The sequence below is a fragment of the Bos grunniens genome, chromosome 21 (genome assembly GCF_055505025.1).
Source record: "Bos grunniens cultivar Pamir isolate PY7600 chromosome 21, Bosgru_T2T1.0, whole genome shotgun sequence".
Classification (NCBI taxonomy): domain Eukaryota; kingdom Metazoa; phylum Chordata; class Mammalia; order Artiodactyla; family Bovidae; genus Bos; species Bos grunniens.
In genome coordinates this window covers 27,924,478-27,941,085 of record NC_141185.1, presented here as the reverse complement: position 1 = coordinate 27,941,085, position 16,608 = coordinate 27,924,478, and the positions used below count along the sequence as shown (strand labels likewise).

At 43.2% G+C, this 16,608-nt stretch overlaps 2 protein-coding genes across 2 annotated transcripts in view; both read left to right on the top strand.

The window, feature by feature from the left end:
• Positions 1-16,608, top strand: part of AKAP6 (A-kinase anchoring protein 6) — a 599,671-nt gene that overhangs the window by 25,206 nt on the left and 557,857 nt on the right. The window lies entirely within an intron of this gene.
• LOC147349300 (uncharacterized) overlaps positions 1-16,608 on the top strand; it is a 55,185-nt gene that overhangs the window by 18,636 nt on the left and 19,941 nt on the right. The window contains exons 3-4 of the mRNA XM_086363681.1: positions 13,634-13,707; positions 16,024-16,109. Coding sequence (XP_086219807.1) covers positions 13,634-13,707; positions 16,024-16,109 — 160 coding nt within the window. The remainder of the gene's footprint in view (positions 1-13,633; positions 13,708-16,023; positions 16,110-16,608) is intronic.

Here is a 16,608-nt window from a genome sequence, read left to right as displayed (position 1 = left end):
TTCCTTCCAAGGAGTAAGTGTCTTTTAAATTCATGGCTGCAATCACCACCTGCAGTGATTTTGGAGCCCCCAAAAATAAAGTCTGACACTGTTTCCACTGTTTCCCCATCTATTTGCCATGAAGTGATGGGACCGGATGCCATGATCTTCGTTTTCTGAATGTTGAGTTTTAAGCTAACTTTTTCACTCTTCCTCTTTCACTTTCATCAAGAGGCTTTTGAATTCCTCTTCACTTTCTGCCATAAGGGTGGTGTTATCTGCATATCTGAGGTTATTGATATTTCTCCTGGCAATCTTGATTCCACCTTGTACTTCTTCCAGCCCAGCATTTCTCATGATGTATTCTGCATATAAGTTAAATAAGCAGGGTGACAATATACAGCCTTGATGTACTCCTTTTCCCTTTTGGAACCAGTCTGTTGTTCCATGTCCAGTTCTAACTGTTGCTTCCTGACCTGCATACAGGTTTCTCAAGAGGCAGGTCAGGTGGTCTGGTATTCCCATCTCTTTCAGAATTTTCCACAGTTTATTGTGATCCACACAGTCAAAGGCTTTGGCATAGTCAGTAAAGCAGAAATAGATGTTTTTCTGGAACTCTCTTGCTTTTTTGATGATCCAGCGGATGTTGGTGATTTGATCTTTGGTTCCTCTGCCTTTTCGAAAACCAGCTTGAACATGTAGGATTTCACAGTTCACGTATTGCTGAAGCCTGGCTTGGAGAATTTTGAGCATTACTTTAGTAGCATGTGAGATGAGTGCAATTGTGCGGTAGTTTGAGCATTCTTTGGCATTTCTTTTATTTGGGATTGGAATGAAAACTGACTTTTTCCAGTCCTGTGGTCACTGCTGAGTTTTCCAAATTTGCTGGCATATTGAGTGCAGCACTTTCACAGCATCATCTTCCAGGATTTGAAACAGGTCAACTGGAATTCCATTACCTCCATGAGCTTTGTTTGTAGTGATGCTTTCTAAGGCCCACCTGACTTCACATTCCAGGATGTCTGGCTCTAGGTGAGTGATCACCCCATCGTGATTATCTGGATCATGAAGGTTTTTTGTATAGTTCTCCTGTGTATTCTTGCCACCTCTTCTTAATATCTTCTGCTTCTATTAGGTCCATACCATTTCTGTCCTTTATCGAGACCATCTTTGCATGAAATGTTCCCTTGGTATCTCTAATTTTCTTCAAGAGATCTCTAGTCTTTCCCATTCTGTTGTTTTCCTCTATTTCTTTGCATTGATCGCTGAGGAAGGCTTTCTTATCTCTCCTTGCTATTCTTTGGAACTCTGCATTCAGATGCTTATATCTTTTCTTCTTTCCTTTGCTTTTCACTTCTCTTCTTTTCACAGCTATTTGTAAGGCCTCCTCAGACAGCCATTTTGCTTTTTTGCATTTCTTTTCCATGGGCATGGTCTTGAAATCTGTCTCCTATACAATGTCACAAACCTCTGTCCATAGTTCATCAGGCACTCTGTCTATAAGATCTATTCCCTTAAATCTATTTCTCACTTCCACTGTATAATCATAAGGGATTTGATTTAGGTCATACCTGAATGGTCTAGTGGTTTTCCCTACTTTCTTCAATTTAAGTATGAATTTGTTATTCCTTCATTTTTCTCTGAGGAGCCTGAAAACACAGAAATGCTTTTGAGGTTAGTCTGTTATTTTCATTGTGTTTGTAATGTTAGCTGACTTTTGTTGGTTACCCTTTTTGCTTAAGATTCTCACATTTTCTTCAACATTTCTGTCCCTGAATGGTTGTCTCTGCTCCAGCCTCCCAGGACCCTTTTTCAGAATGAGGTATTCTATGGTGGTGAGAGAGTGCTGCCCTGGCTGCTACTAAATAGGTTCCAGGTAAATTCCCTGCATTTATGCACAGCCTCGCTCAGGTTGGCTCCATGCCAGGACTGTTCTCGTTTCTTACTGGCTCCCTAGGTTTGCAGCTTCACAGAAGGCTTACCCTCAGACAGCACCTGCAGTAGCTCTCTTGTCATGAGGGCAGGGGACACTGGTCCCGCCCTGATTTCCACCATGAAACTGACTCAGAGCACCTGTCATGTGTGGAGCGCCTCCAGTTGCCATGAATTCCCCCAGAGCTGCAAGTAGTCGGTTCTAGGGAGATCATCATGCTGCTTTAGAGCCCACCTTTTTAATCTGTGTGTGTGTTAGTCTCTTAGTTGTGTCTGACTCTTTGAGACCCCATGAACTGTACCCTGCCAGGCTTCTCTGTCTGTGGAATTCTCCAGGCAAGAATACCGGAGTGGATTGAGATTCCCTTCTCCAGGGGATCTTCCTGACCCAGGGATAGAACCCTGGTCTTCTGCATCTCAGGCAGATTCTTTACCGTTTGAACTGTAGGGAAGTGCTAACCTTTTTAATACCTTCTTTTAAAGTTTATCTGTTATTTTATGTTTGGAGCAGTGGTGAGGAGGTGTTGTCCAATTTGTTTTTTAGGAACTAATCCACCCTGATTTGAGAGCTTTCTCCATTCCTTTTGATTTTCCATTGGTAATAATACTGCTTGGCCCATTTTTGTACCTCACATCACTGTTGAATCCCCACATGCACTCACAGCAAGCATGGACTGTTCTTGATAATCATTCTCAGAGACAGATGGTGGTGAGTGAGTCTGGTGATAGGAGTGGGTTGGGTCTCAGTGGCTGTGTCAGAGTGAGGTTAGGACATGGCTGCCTTGACTGTAAGTTCTGGCAGGGCCACTGCGTTCCTGCCACCCTTGTTCCTCCTAACACCGCTGCCCTCAGCTAGCCTGGCACAGATCAGTGCCCCAACACGCAGAAGGGTGTGAGAAGACTGACCCAGACATGACACTTGCCGTCTTTTCCGACACTGCCTTAACCCTAGTAGTTTCTAACCCTTGAGCTATGGAATGGGACGGCTTTGTGAGGCTCTGTGCTGTGCACTGTTCCTGAGCACAAATCATGCCCACGTTTCACCCAAGCTATGTAACCATAGAGCTGTATCTACTCAGAGTGAAGGAAGGTCTTCTCATTTACACAAAGATGCAAGTTAGACTCTGATGGTCATACAAGGATGCATGTGTAATCTCTCTCTAGGTTTCTTGTCATCACCTCAGATAAGATGGTCAGGCTGTAAGCCTCCTTCTTTGTCCCCCTTATAGACAGAGTGTTGCTGAACCCTACCCTGTTGCTGCTTTCCTACTGGGGTATAGAGAAGGGATGGCTGGGGCCTGGCACCAAGTTGTAATGGCGCCTGACAGGCAGAAGAAACTCCGGAACCTGGGCTTTTGTTTCTTATTTCAGTATGCAGCTGACAGGTGAGGTACTAGCTTCCTCTTTTATTTGGACTAGACCTATCTCATTTTCTCCAACTAGTGACACCCTCAAACTGCCAAGGGACCAGGGCCGTTCCTGACCTTTGTTTCCTCCAGGGGCCAGCTTTTGTGCACAGTTCCACTGAACTGCTGGGCCTGGATCTAATTCCTGTCACTCCCTGCACCCCGCCCTCCCCTGCCCAAGTTGTGCAGTAGTTTCTGGCCATAAAGCTATTAGAAATTGGCACCAGCAAAGGAATAAAAGGAGTTGCTGGAAACCCAGCCCTTGGTATAAGGGAAGTCATGGTAAACATCACTTTGCAGTGCTACTGAGATATTAGTATTAAGCAATGTTATAGTCCGAGTCCTTTTCAAGGGACCCTTCTGCACTAGTGCCTAAGATAGCACTGAAGCATGTGGTTTCCAGAACCAAAAGCATGCTTCCTTTCACATTTTTTTTTGTCTTTTTTTTTTGGTTTTTGCTTTTTTGTTTGCTTTTTTTGACTGGTCTTCAGCATTCTTGCTACTTTTTGCTAGAACTTGATAGAGAAGTCCTTCAGGGAGGTTTAGAGATGACAGAAAGAAGAAGTTCATTTATAATAGGAAGAAGAGCAGTAGTTTTAAAAAGCATAGAGGAAGCTAGAGAAGGAAAATCAAGGAAAAGAGACTGGGAACAAGTCCAGTCTGAGAGACTCCTGCTGTGGTTAGTAGATTTGAGTTGAGCATCTGTTTCATAAGAATGCCTTGTGCCCGTCACTGTCCCTGAGCCCAGTTAGTAGGACAAGGAAACAGAATTCAGGGGCCATGAGAAATCTGTCTCGCAGTTAGGGTGTGGGAATATGCAAGTCAGCCTAGCAAAGCTAATGCTTAGAAGTACGGAGGCTTTTGATTCACTTCTCTTCTAGGAGGCATTTTACTAGACTAGACAGAGTTTACCCTGTAGGGGTGGGAGAGCTGCATTGCTGTTTGGAGCAGGACAGTTCTTCCTTGTGTCCCCTTGTGTGGGACACTATTTTCAGCTAGGCAGTGAGAGCATTTGAAAGTCAATAGATGTCATCTGTGATTGTTATGAAGAAAATGCCTACCATGGACCCTTAAATACAGCAAAGCAGTGGTAGGTACAATTCCTAGAGAATTAAGTGGGCATGGGTTCCTACATCATAGAACTTATCAAATTTTCTGTAAAATAGAATCTCAGGTGGTTGTTTCCACTCAGACCAGAGGAATCAAATGTAGAGATATGAATGCCACTGGTACCATGGGAGAGATGTAGCAATTACACATAAGAATCTATCCAGGGAGTAGAGAATGTGTTCCTATGATGGCAGCATTCAGAGTGCAGGAAGGGGAAATTTTTAGGTAGATTATATACTGTAATGAGGTTGGAGCTTGCAACCCACCAGAAAAACCAGATTTCCATGAGTGTGGCCATTTGGGATGCTGAGAAGGCAGAGTCTGGGAGAACTTTCCCATATTATGTTCATAGTTTATTCCACTTCTGTTTCACTTTTTCTATCTACTTATGTTAACATATTCTGTCCTACCCCTACCATTTTACCATGTAGTCACAGTAATCGTTCCTGTCATCATCAAGAGAGCTTCGGCTGTGCTACCTTCTCTAAGGCATCTTTCTCACCCACTGGAAAAAAAAATAGAGTTCCTGTAATGTGCTGGGGTTTGTGCAGTTCGCATGCATCATCTCATTTCATAGTCACAGCAATTCCATAAAGTAGTTATAAAAGAAATTTCTGGAAATCTCCAAATGGAGTTTAAGATCCCTGGGTCTAACTCTGTAAAGGGGTTTCCATCTTATAGGAACAGTGGGTATTGGTGAATTGTGACCACTACTTTTTGTTTTAACTTTTTATTTTGTATTGCAGTATAGACGATTAATAATGTTGTGATAGTTTCAGATGAACAGGGAAGGGACTCAGGCATACATAAACATGTATTCATTCTCTCCCAAACTCCCCTCCTATCCAGGCTGCCACATAGTATTTATCAGAATTCCATGTACTACACAGTAGGTCCTTGTTGGTTATCTATTTTGGTTATCCATAGCAGTGTGTGCATGTCCATCCCAAACGCCCTAACTGTCCCTTTGTGACCACTATTTTTTGGGGAAAAATGAGAAACACATGCTTTGTTTAGGCTCCTTTTAGTAAAGAAACATGACTGGGAGTCACACTTGAATCAATGAGTGTCAGTAGGAAGTCAGGGAATGTTGGTACCTTTCTAGGCAGGTGTAATGAAATAACGTGCCTTGCAAAAGGAGGAGCAGAGGTTGAGATTGCTACAGCATTGAATCCACTGAACAACATACACTGACTTAGGAGATACCCGGAAGAATGAGCGATTGATTTTTCAGTGATGGACCTGAGCTGGCCAATTTGAGCAAACTTGTTTATTCAAACTCTCTTTTCCAGCTAAAGACAGATAGACTGTTTGATCTGAGATGTTTTGCTCTGCTCAGGGAGCACTTAGCCAAGGCACAGCCAGGCATTGTGTGTAGAGTCAGTTCATTTACCAGAAGTCACCCTGATGAAGTTATATAATCCAGACCATCTGATTCAGGGAAAGACTGGGGCAGCAAAAGAGTGTAGAGATCCTAAAGCCTTCTGTTTAGGGGTGTCAGAAGACAACTAGTGGAATGTGGGAAATGGGATTGAACATTTGATGCACTTCATGTAGGGCTGATGGGAGAAAGAAATTCTCCCTGACGAGTTGATTAGTCATGGATTCATAGAGCTTGAGCAATGGGTAGAGATTAAGCAAATAAGGCCCTCATTGTGCAGAGAAATTGAGTCTATGCAACAAGGAATGAATAGAATGGGATTCCATTCCATATCTTCAGACTCTATAATTTATTTTTTTAAGGTTTATTTAAGGTTCTTGATTCAGTCTGATGTGGCCAAATGAGTCTCTTGCTTCTTTTTATGAAGACAGAGAATATAGATCTACTATTATTTCCTTATTAGCAGTAATGCCAGAATCTCCTAAGAAGTTTACATACCAAATAATAAACTTCCACTCATGGTCTGAAAGAAAGATTGAAAAAATTACATAAAAATATCAAAACCCAAAACTTACTAATGGATCCAGTTCTTACGAACATTCCTTTCCCCTCCTACTTCTCTTTATTTTTATGATGGTTCTGGGCTTCCTGGAGTGAATGATGATTTATCTTGAACAAATGGAATTTGTTCTTGAATCCTGCTGGTGTAAATGCTGAGGTAAATAAGTGGAAATAGAAGTCCCAGGAATAAATCAGACTACTTGCTTAAAAAGCAAGCATTTAATTCAGCCCTTTCTTTTTGGTAGATTAAAAAGAAGCCACAGGGTTGGAAGTCTATCTCCTTGTCCATATGTAGGCCCTAACTCAAGCTTTTTGTTTATTTATCCATTTGTAGAAATATAGGGTTTTCTTCCTCCTTTGCTTCTTTCTTTCCTTGTTGTCATTATCATTCATTCTTGTGAGAGGTCTCTGAAAATTCAGAAAAAAAGAGACTTTGTCAGCACAAAAATATATTGAAGTCATGCTACGAAATATGGTGAATATTAGCAAAGAAAGATATGTTAGAAGTGGTGTTCCTCTGAGACACTGAAGGACTTAAAATAATCAGGACTCACAGGACACAGAGTCGCTGATTCACACTCTCCACCCCAAAGGTAGAGCCAGGACATATGAGAGAAAACGGGGATAGCAGATTTAAGGGCAACATGGGTGAAATGGTAAAACAGGGGACGAGCGAGAAGCAGGCCTCACCAAGTCCACCAAAGACAGGTCTGCAAGGACTGAGGAGTGACTTGGTTGAAAAAATAAAGGGCTCTGTGTGTATTTGTGATCATCTAATCCATGGAAAATATTCATTTTGGTGATAGACTATATACCCAAAGTAGAATATAATGCTGTCCAAACTGATACTCTTTCGTGAGTGAAAGGGGCCATTACTGATTATGGACATATGGCTGTAGACTGTACCTCTCCCCCTTCCAGATCTCATGGATGTAACTAAGAGATTAAACTTTCACTCAAAGCACAGTTATGAAGCCCTGATGTGCCCGGCATTGCACTCAGCACTGAGGGTACAAAGCTGAGCTGTTGTTTCTGCGGCAGATGAGTAGTTTTCTCTGTGGCTGAGACTTTGGTGACACTAAAGATCAAGGCAAAACCTTCACAGTCCAGTTAACCAATTATGATGCTTCTTAGCAGGGCTTGTGTATATGGCTCCCACCTGGTCTCCCCCGCACAGTGGTGGCTGCACACCCTGAAGCATGATGAGTCAGAGTGGTGTGATTTTGTTCTGCCTCTGCCCTGCATATGCTGGTTTTAATCAAATGAACGCTTAATCCTGTAGCGAATCTTATTACGCCCTTTGCCCTTTCCCATTCCATCTGTTACATGTCTCATTTCTATCCGCCAAGTGGAATAAGCTGTGTTTTTTTCCTCAGACTTTTTTTCCTTCTGTGTTTGATGTCTTTCAGAAATAGGCCTGGAGCCAAGAATTACAATCAAGTTGAAGTGGGTCTGACTGAGGATTTTCAGTATCCTGCGTTACTTTCTCTAATGCTCTGTTTCTCTTATCAGCAAAGCCTCCAGTTTTGATGACTTTTAATGCAGGGTACTGGGGAGCTCTGCAGTTGGCTTCACAGATCTTCCTGTTAGGACTGCAATTACTGTCTCCCCAGGGTGTAAAAGACCCTCAGGCACACAGGGATGGTGGCATCCACTTGAATCAGTAGGTCTGTGTCCCAGCCATGCTGCAGAGCCCAGATATCTGCTGGTGGATGGATCATAATCTTGTCTCATTGGGCCTTTCTAATCCCTTTGATCTATTTGGCTTTTTGCTATCTTACTGACCAAATCATTAATATACATCAAAACCAGCTCTACTTGAAAATAGACTCTAGGGCCTCTGTCCTAGGAATAGCAAAAGAGTATAGACAGATCTTCCTCAGGAGCATATTTCTGTTTATTGTAGTTTCTCTCCTTGGCAAGTATAATAAGATTTTACCCTGGAGGAATGAAAAATATTTAAAAGGTATTGATGGTATGGCAGGTTCCAAATTTGGTTCTCTTTCCACAAGCACAACTCCATACACCTGGGCTCTGTCTCTCAAATTATTTAGGTTCTGTCTGTGTGTTTCTCCCATTTTTAAGGTCCTGTGACCAACATAGATAGCATATTGAAAAGCAGAGACATTACTTTGCCAACAAAGATCCGTCTAGTCAAGGTTATGGTTTTTCCAGTGGTCATGTATGGATGTGAGAGTTGGACTGTGAAGAAAACTGAGCGCCAAAGAATTGATGCTTTTGAGCTGTGGTGTTGGAGAAGACGCCTTTGGAGAGTCCAAAGGAGAAAGGAGATCCAACCAGTCCATTCTAAAGGAGATCAGCCCTGGGTGTTCTTTGGAGGGAATGATGCTAAAGCTGAACTTCCCGTACTTTGGCCACCTCATGAGAAGAGTTGACTCATTGGAAAAGACTCTGATGCTGGGAGGGATTGGGGGCAGGAGGAGAAGGGGACGACAGAGGATGAGATGGCTGGATGGCATCACTGACTCGATGGACGTGAGTCTGAGTGAACTCCAGGAGATGGTGATGGACAGGGAGGCCTGGCGTGCTGTGATTCATGGGGTCGCAAAGAGTCGTACAGGACTGAGTGACTGAACTGAACTGAACTGAACTGAAGGGAGATTTCTTGTTTCTAATCTTTCAAGCCCTTCTTCATCCTAGTCTACCCTGTCCTAGTGCTAAATCCATTGTTTTCCATAGAGAAGGTAATTGATACATGTTTCCAACTCAATACATATTTTTGGCCTGTAAATCAGTAATTTCCTTATTTGATACTTCCTTTAGACTGAAAGACTTACTGATAGTTCTTAGAGAGAATATAGGAGTTAATGTCCTTAGACTAATAAGGCCAGGCCAGAGATGTGGAAAACATGAAGGTCACTCCATGTACAGTCCTTTGAGGGAGATTTTTCTGCCCCAGATGTAGAATCTTCAGGCCTCTAGGGATGCAAATAAAACGTGAAATTGATGTGCATTCAGTGTTTTGACTCTCCTGCTTACTGCTGTGGCTGATACACACTGACAAACTTATTTTGCAGTAGATGGAAGGAAAGGTGTTTTAGACCTAGGAATATAGCTAAACTAAGGGCCAGGACCTGCCTTAAAAGGAGCATCCAGAATCCTTGGTTGGATCCCAAACCAAATTAGGCTAGTATATGCCCCGCCTTGAACTAGGCAGAAATCAACCCCAGCCTTAAAATCAAAAGGAATGAGATGCAGGACAAATGGCCACTTGGGTCTCTACATTCTGTTCCTGTTTTATTGTTTCAACTCAGATGTTGCACGCTCCCTCTCCTGTTTGACTCTTTCATGTTGCTTCTTTCTATTAATAGTCATTTGGCTTCTGGTCAGCCAACAATAATTATGATTCATTACCACCTCTGGGCAAAACTTGGTTGCCAGAAATTCTCTTTGTGTTGTATTTGAGAACAATCCAAATTTTCTGCCTTATTTGAGGGGAGTGGGTTGTGTGTCAGGATTGACCATTATGAATAAATAATGAAAGTTTAAGGCATTAGGAATCTTCACATGAGTTTCCAAGTAGAGAAGTATGGAAAATGTAGTAACGTTCTCTATTTTGAAAGCAGACCCCTTGTTGTTGAGAGCTGGGTGGTGAGAAACTCGGGATATTATCTCCCATTTATGTAGTGATAGCCATGAATTTGGAAGGCAGAGAGGTGCCATTCCAGGCCAACCACATGTGGACATGTGGTGCATGCCATGCACAAATCCTGCCTCCAGACACTCAGGAGGAGGGGGTGACTTTTTGGTCATTTATCTGCCCAGAGGGGTGCCTTTTTTGAAATTCTGTTAATCCCGAGCCTTCTAGTCAGTCGTCTGCCTACCAAGAAGAAGGAAAACCATCACTAAGATTGCGTCTCTGTTATGAAATCACATTCAAACTCAGCAGAGACATAGACCGTAGTCTGTTGATTCTAGATAGGTGTTCTTTGCCTTGTTCCATCATGTTGCTCTGTGTGTTCAAGAACAGTACAGAAATGCTGTCTATTCTATTTCTTCATGGTGCCTCTTCTTTCTACCCCTTTCCTGAGTCCCAGTATTTAAAACCTAAAACTCCTGTCCAGCCCTGACCAATGCAACACCACACATAATGCTGAATTTCAGGCTCCTTTGGAATTCCTGGGGAACAATGCCAGTTAGAGTGCCATAAGCAACAGCCGAAAAAGTCAACAGAACTTAGAGCTTTCTAACTTAGGCATTAACAGCCAGTGCTGCTTCTTTGAAATGTACAGCTTGAGAAGGTATGTGGGCTCTGAATTGGTAGAGAAGGGGTGAAATATTCTGATAAAAGTGAGTGTAGGCACAAACCAGTTGTGTCAGGAACAGATAGTCCCTTAGCATGACTTGAACTTAAGTTTTAGGAAGAGAACTACATTTCAGGAACTTGAACTTTTAAACTCAGAGTGCAAAGACACTTTTAAACTCAAGTGAACTTGCGTGAGATCTCAAGTTCCATAGGCATGGGTTATGTCTTACTTACTAAATGTCTTTGCAATTGCCAAGATAGTATTTTACCCTTCGTGGACAGTCAGTAAATATTTATTTAATTGGATTGAGTTTTCTGAGGACAAAGAGGAAATTGCTGGAAAGCCCTGATTTGGAGATTTTCCAGTCCCTATTCTCTGTACAATTTTGTGACTCTAGGAAGGTCAGGAGGTGAGAGAACAGCAGATCTGAAGGTCTGAAAGAGATTCTGTGGAGCTGAAACATGAAATGTGAAGGAACTCTGGTGAGAGATGAGGCTGGGGAGCTGTGTGGAGACGAAGTCCTACAGGATCTCTTCAGTTGGTTAAGGCATTTGGACTTCATCCTAAAAGCAGGATTTTTAGTCAAAGGTGTGGCATGCTTAGATAACAGGTTAGAAAGGTCACTGTGTGCAACATAAAGAATGGATTCAAAGAGCTCAAGTAGGGACAGGAAAACCAACTGGGAGACTTATGTCAACTCTGGGAAATAATGATTTTTACCTGACCTAGGTTAGAGGTTATGAGAGTGGAGCAAAGTGGATGGATTCAAGAGAGGATCATGTGGTGCTTGACACTAATTGGATGTGAGGGACCTTGAGTGGGGAGGAACAAAGAGTGAAGGATAACTCCTAGGTCTCAGATATGGGCAATGATAGAAGATGGTGCCATCAGCAAGAGAAAAGAGAAAGAGAAATGGATGCGAAGAGGTGCGGAGAGAGATGATGACGAGTCATTTTTATACAGGTTGAGACTGAGGTGCTCGTGGGACATCACAGAGGGCTGGCAATGTCACAGAATGGGTCTGAAGTTCTGAAGAGAGATACCAGCTGAAGTGCAGGTTTGGGAATATGTGATGTCTCCATGGGAGTAGGAGAGCTTGTTCAGGGAGATACCAACATTTAGCTTGGCAGAGGGAGAGGGACACATGAAGCAACCTAACTGTGAGTGCTCAGAGAGGTAGGTGGCAAACACAGAGAGGTGTGCAGAGGGGAAAAGAGGATTTAAAGAAAGAGGGAATGGTCCAGCTTCCTTACCTTTAAGTCTTCCAATCTCTAGGTTCCCAAATATTTCAAATTACTTTTGGCCAGTAAGCCCTAGATTAGAAAAAATGCATATCCAACCACTCCTGTGTGAATTGTTATAGCCTAAGGTCATTGGTCTGTTTTATTTAAATATATCTAGGTTCTGCACCCTCTGAAGACTTTATCTAATGCTAAAGAGAGAAGAGAAGAAGTCCTTGTCATACTCTGTATGACCACACTAAAAGTTGCCAGCAGGGAAATTAACCTATAAGTACTCTGAACACATTAAGTACATTTAAAAAAAAAAATGTTATATCTCTTGGCTATGGTCTAATGTGATGATGGGTAGAAATGGGACTGAAGAGTGACAGGAAATATTAATGGAAGGTAACACACAATCCTTTGGCCTTAGAAAGAGCAATGGGCTATTTCTGTTGCTAGAGGGAAAGTTTGATAAGTAATGATCTTGATATGCACTTTAAACATTCTGACAGTGACATAATGGGTGCTGTTTTTATTCTTTGGATGGCAGATTCTCCTTTACTGTACTCAGGTCCATTACCTCAGGTCTGTTTAAGGGCTACCTGAGGGCAATGGAAGCATCACGACACCTGTGTTCCCGTTCTAGACAGTGGGTGCTATAAAGGGCATGCTATAAGAGGCTGTAGGTGGGTGCTGTGACATAGGGCTTGCTTTCCCTGCAGAGAGAAGGGCTCCAATCCAAGGTCCCAGGAAGGCGTGCTTTCCCAAAACATCCCACTCCTCAGGTTGCTGATGATTCACATTTAGCTGCCCTTCCACCTCCACTCCCTTCCTAACAACACAAAATTTAAGTCAAGCTTGAACCCTGCTAATAAAACAGATTTGCTCTTTTTAGTCTTAGCAGCCCTCTCTTTTAAAAGGAGAGAGTACGTGGGAAGGCAGATCCTTAGTTCCCTCCTCCCCAAGCTGTTGCAGGAATTTCAGACCTCTGCTTGCCAAATTGCTTTTGTGGAGTTCAGATTTTTTTTTGGTGGGGTGAGGGAATACCTTCAGTGACTCCTCCTCTCCCCTTTCTGAGCCACAGTTTTGTCTTCCCTACAAAGGGGCCTGGGTTAGGGAATCTTAGAGGGTCCCCAGGCCTAGCCTGTGTCCCCATCAGCTGCCCCCATCAGCAGAGAGCTTGTTGTCAGTGAGGCCCTCTACTGGCGAGCCAAACTGGCTGGAAAGGACTGTGCTATATTTAGACAAAGCAAGTCACAGTATGCAGTTTGCAGAAAGGTTGCTGTTTGGAGTGAAAACACCATGGGAAGAGGCTTCTAAGTTGAAAATGCACCTACCCAGTGGGATGGGGGGAAGACAGGGAACCCCAGTTGCTCTAAGGGGTCTGGAAATCAGAATGGGTGGAGTTGGCCTGGACCTGCCAGGGCTGGTCTTGATTCCTTGGCCTCCTTGGTTTGGGTTTGTGTTCACTTGTGAAGAGGCCCTCTGCTGAGAGAAGGCATGGGAGGTAGATGAACCTAGCTCTGTCCCTTGGTCGTTTTGTGATCATAAGCTGTTGGACTCTTGCACCTTATTATCTGTTAAACAAGGATGCTTTATAGGCCTGTATGAGGATTAAATGAGCTCACATGCATAGAACAGCAGGACAGAGTCTGGCATAGGGGGCAGTTACCTCCTTCCATCCCCAGTCCTCCTCTTGTTGTACATTTGCTAGTATTATTCTCCCCTCCTGGACCATTCTTCCTGCCTCTTCAAAGTTATCTTACTTTTCAGTGCCCAGCAGAATCCTCCCACCTGCTCGAGTTCTCCTGCTGCCCCCAGTACACAGGACCTGACTTCACATTCTGGTAACTGCCTTCTTTCTTGACACTGTTTTGCTGATTTTGCCCATTTATACTGCTGCTCTCTGAGGGAAGACATTTGTCAAATGAAAATTATCTTTCTGTAATATCTGGTAAGATGTTAGGGGCCTAAGCCATATTTGAATGAATGAATACAGAAAGATAAAGTTGCAGGGAGAATGAGGGGGTAGTGTGTACTGTGGTTAAGGGTTGGTGGCTGGAGCTAGCTTGCCTGGGTTTGAAACCTGGTGTTGCCAGTTATGAACTGGCAGTTAATGCAACTTTAGGAGTTGTTGCATCTCTCTGTCGGGCTTCCTTGGTGGCTCAGACGTTAAAGAAATCTGCCAGCAATGCAGGAGACCTGGGTTCCATCCCTGGACGGGGAAGATCTCTTGGAGAAGGAAATGGCAACCCACTCCAGTATTCTTGCCTGGAGAATTACATGGCCAGAGAAGCCTGGTGGGCTACACAGTCCATGGGATTGCAGAGAGTTGGACACGACTGAGCGACTAACACTCTGCATCTCTCTGTCAGTTTTCTTCCTGCATAAACGTAGTGACAAATATAGTATTTCCCTTCTAGGGTTGTTGTAAAGGTTAAGGTTAAATTTGGAGAGTACTTATGTCAGTGCCTGGCACATGGTACTATATAGGAACCCACCATTATTATTTTAAAGAACACGAGTTTAGGATTAGACAAACCTTAGCTCAAAGACTGCTCTACTGCTTACTAATTATCTGATCTTGGACAGAAGTTATCAATTTCTCTGCTCTGGTTTCCTTATCTGTAAAATAGGGATAATGCTGCTGCTGCTGCTGCTGCTAAGTCGCTTCAGGGATAATATACCTGCCTAATAAATTGTTGTGAAGACAGTTAAGAACGTAGAACACAGTATATGCCTGAGAACTGGTGGCTTTTAGAAGCCTGCTTCAATCTTCTAGGAGCAAGAGTTTTAAGTGTTTGAATGAAGAATCATTGCAGGGGCCCAAGTCCAACTTAGGAAAGTGAAAACCCGGGGCTTGCCCTGACTGGGAAGGATTGAGAGAAAAGTCAAAAGCGAGGTTGTGAGTACCTTGTCGGAAGGAGTAGGGAAGGTACTTTGTGCTGGTTGATAAGCTGTCTCACCAAAATCCTGACCAAATTAGGTCATTAGAAATACATTTGGAAGGAGCTGGAGACTTTTGCCTGAGTGAAATTCCAACACAGGTCCATGCATGTCACCTTGCTACATAGCTTTCATTATGTAAGGTGTTTCTAGCGTTTTGTCCTTATGTAGCCAGCTGTGTTACTGTCATTGTGATGCTGCAGGTGTGGGTGAGTGGAGATGCGCCATCCTCTGCCAGCCAAGTGGATCTGTGATTCTTGTTTTCTGAGAAAGTAACGTTTGCCAGTTCACAGCTCATGTAACTGAGGAGTACCACTTGGCCTCTTCTTCTGAAGCTAACTTGGGATTCTGAAAGTCCTAATTTCTAGGGTTTAGTTGATTCTCACTTTGAAGGTCTTCTTTGGTGCTGAATGATGGTTTAGGGCTTAAGGGGGTGTATCTCTCCTTAGCTGCTGGCCAGCAGCGCGAGGTTGACTGCTCTGTTCTTTCAGGGCAGAGGGAACTGAGTAGTTTCAGTCAGGAGCCCCACCAGATCCACTGGCCTTGAAGGGAGGCGTGGGAGAGGGAGACAAAGCATAGGGAGGCAGCGGGAGACCTCGCACTGCCTGCTGGCTTCTTCCCCACGCGACTTTGCTGTATTTGCCCTGGGACTAAAGGTTTGAACCTCTCGTCCAGCACCATCTGGATCTAAGTTTAGACATTTCGTGATTCAAGCTTCTCACATCCCTTTCTTCTCTACTGCTTCTTTGTTTGAATTTAATGCTAAATTCTGCAATGCAACAAATCCTTTGGTAAGGAGACATAACATATTTCTACCTCAGAATTACAGATTTGCTGCATATTTGCTATATTATTTCACCATCTCATTAACCTCTGTGGCTTCATTGTTAGCAGTACCAACAATTGGTTTCAATTGTCAAGATAAAAGTGCCCAGTTCCTTTTGTTCATTACCTCAAAGTTCTTTATGATTGCCTGTTCCTGCACACTCAGTCATATCTGATTCTTTGCAACCCCACAGACTACAGCCTGCCAGGCTCCTCTGTCCATGGGATTTCCAAGGCAAGAATACTGGAGTGGGTTGCCATTTCCTCTTCCAGGGGATCTTTCCAACCCAGGGACTAAACCCACGTCTCCTGCATCTCCTGCATTGGCAGGAGGATTTTTTATTTTTTACCACTGCACCACCTGATTACAGTCTTATTTTTACTCTATTCAGGTGGGAGAGCTCTCGGCGAAGTTCATTTTGCAGAATAAAAAAATCAGATATGGGAAAGTTCAAAGAAAGCAGTGAATTACACTCAGGTAGGTGGGCCTAGATACCCCAGTTCAGTGGTGCTCAGCCTGGCCATACACCTGAGGAGTTTGAAAAGGTCCTCGGCTCAGAATCCACCCTAAGCCAATTAAGAATGACGGTCCACTGAGGTGGGGGCAAGGATAGTTAATCTTTTCAGGTGAACCCAATAAGTAACCAATACTCAGTATTGGGTTACTGAGAAAGCAAGACTTTATTTTCACTGTTTGGATTAGGAAATCACAGGAATGACTGTGAAACAAATTGAAACTGTAGCAGATAATGTTAAAACTTGCTTTCTGCTATACCTTTTCAAACTAGTTAGCATTTTACACATAAAAGTTTTTAGTTAACTACAAGACTCTGTCTTTGGGTTTTTCATTTTAAAGGCTAAAACTTCAGGGTAGGGCCAGAAACACCCATTGTTTGTCAGGACCTTGAATCATGAGTATATTGGTATTACCCACCCTTTCTGCCTTTTCCTTATGATTGTGTTAACCTAAGTGATTT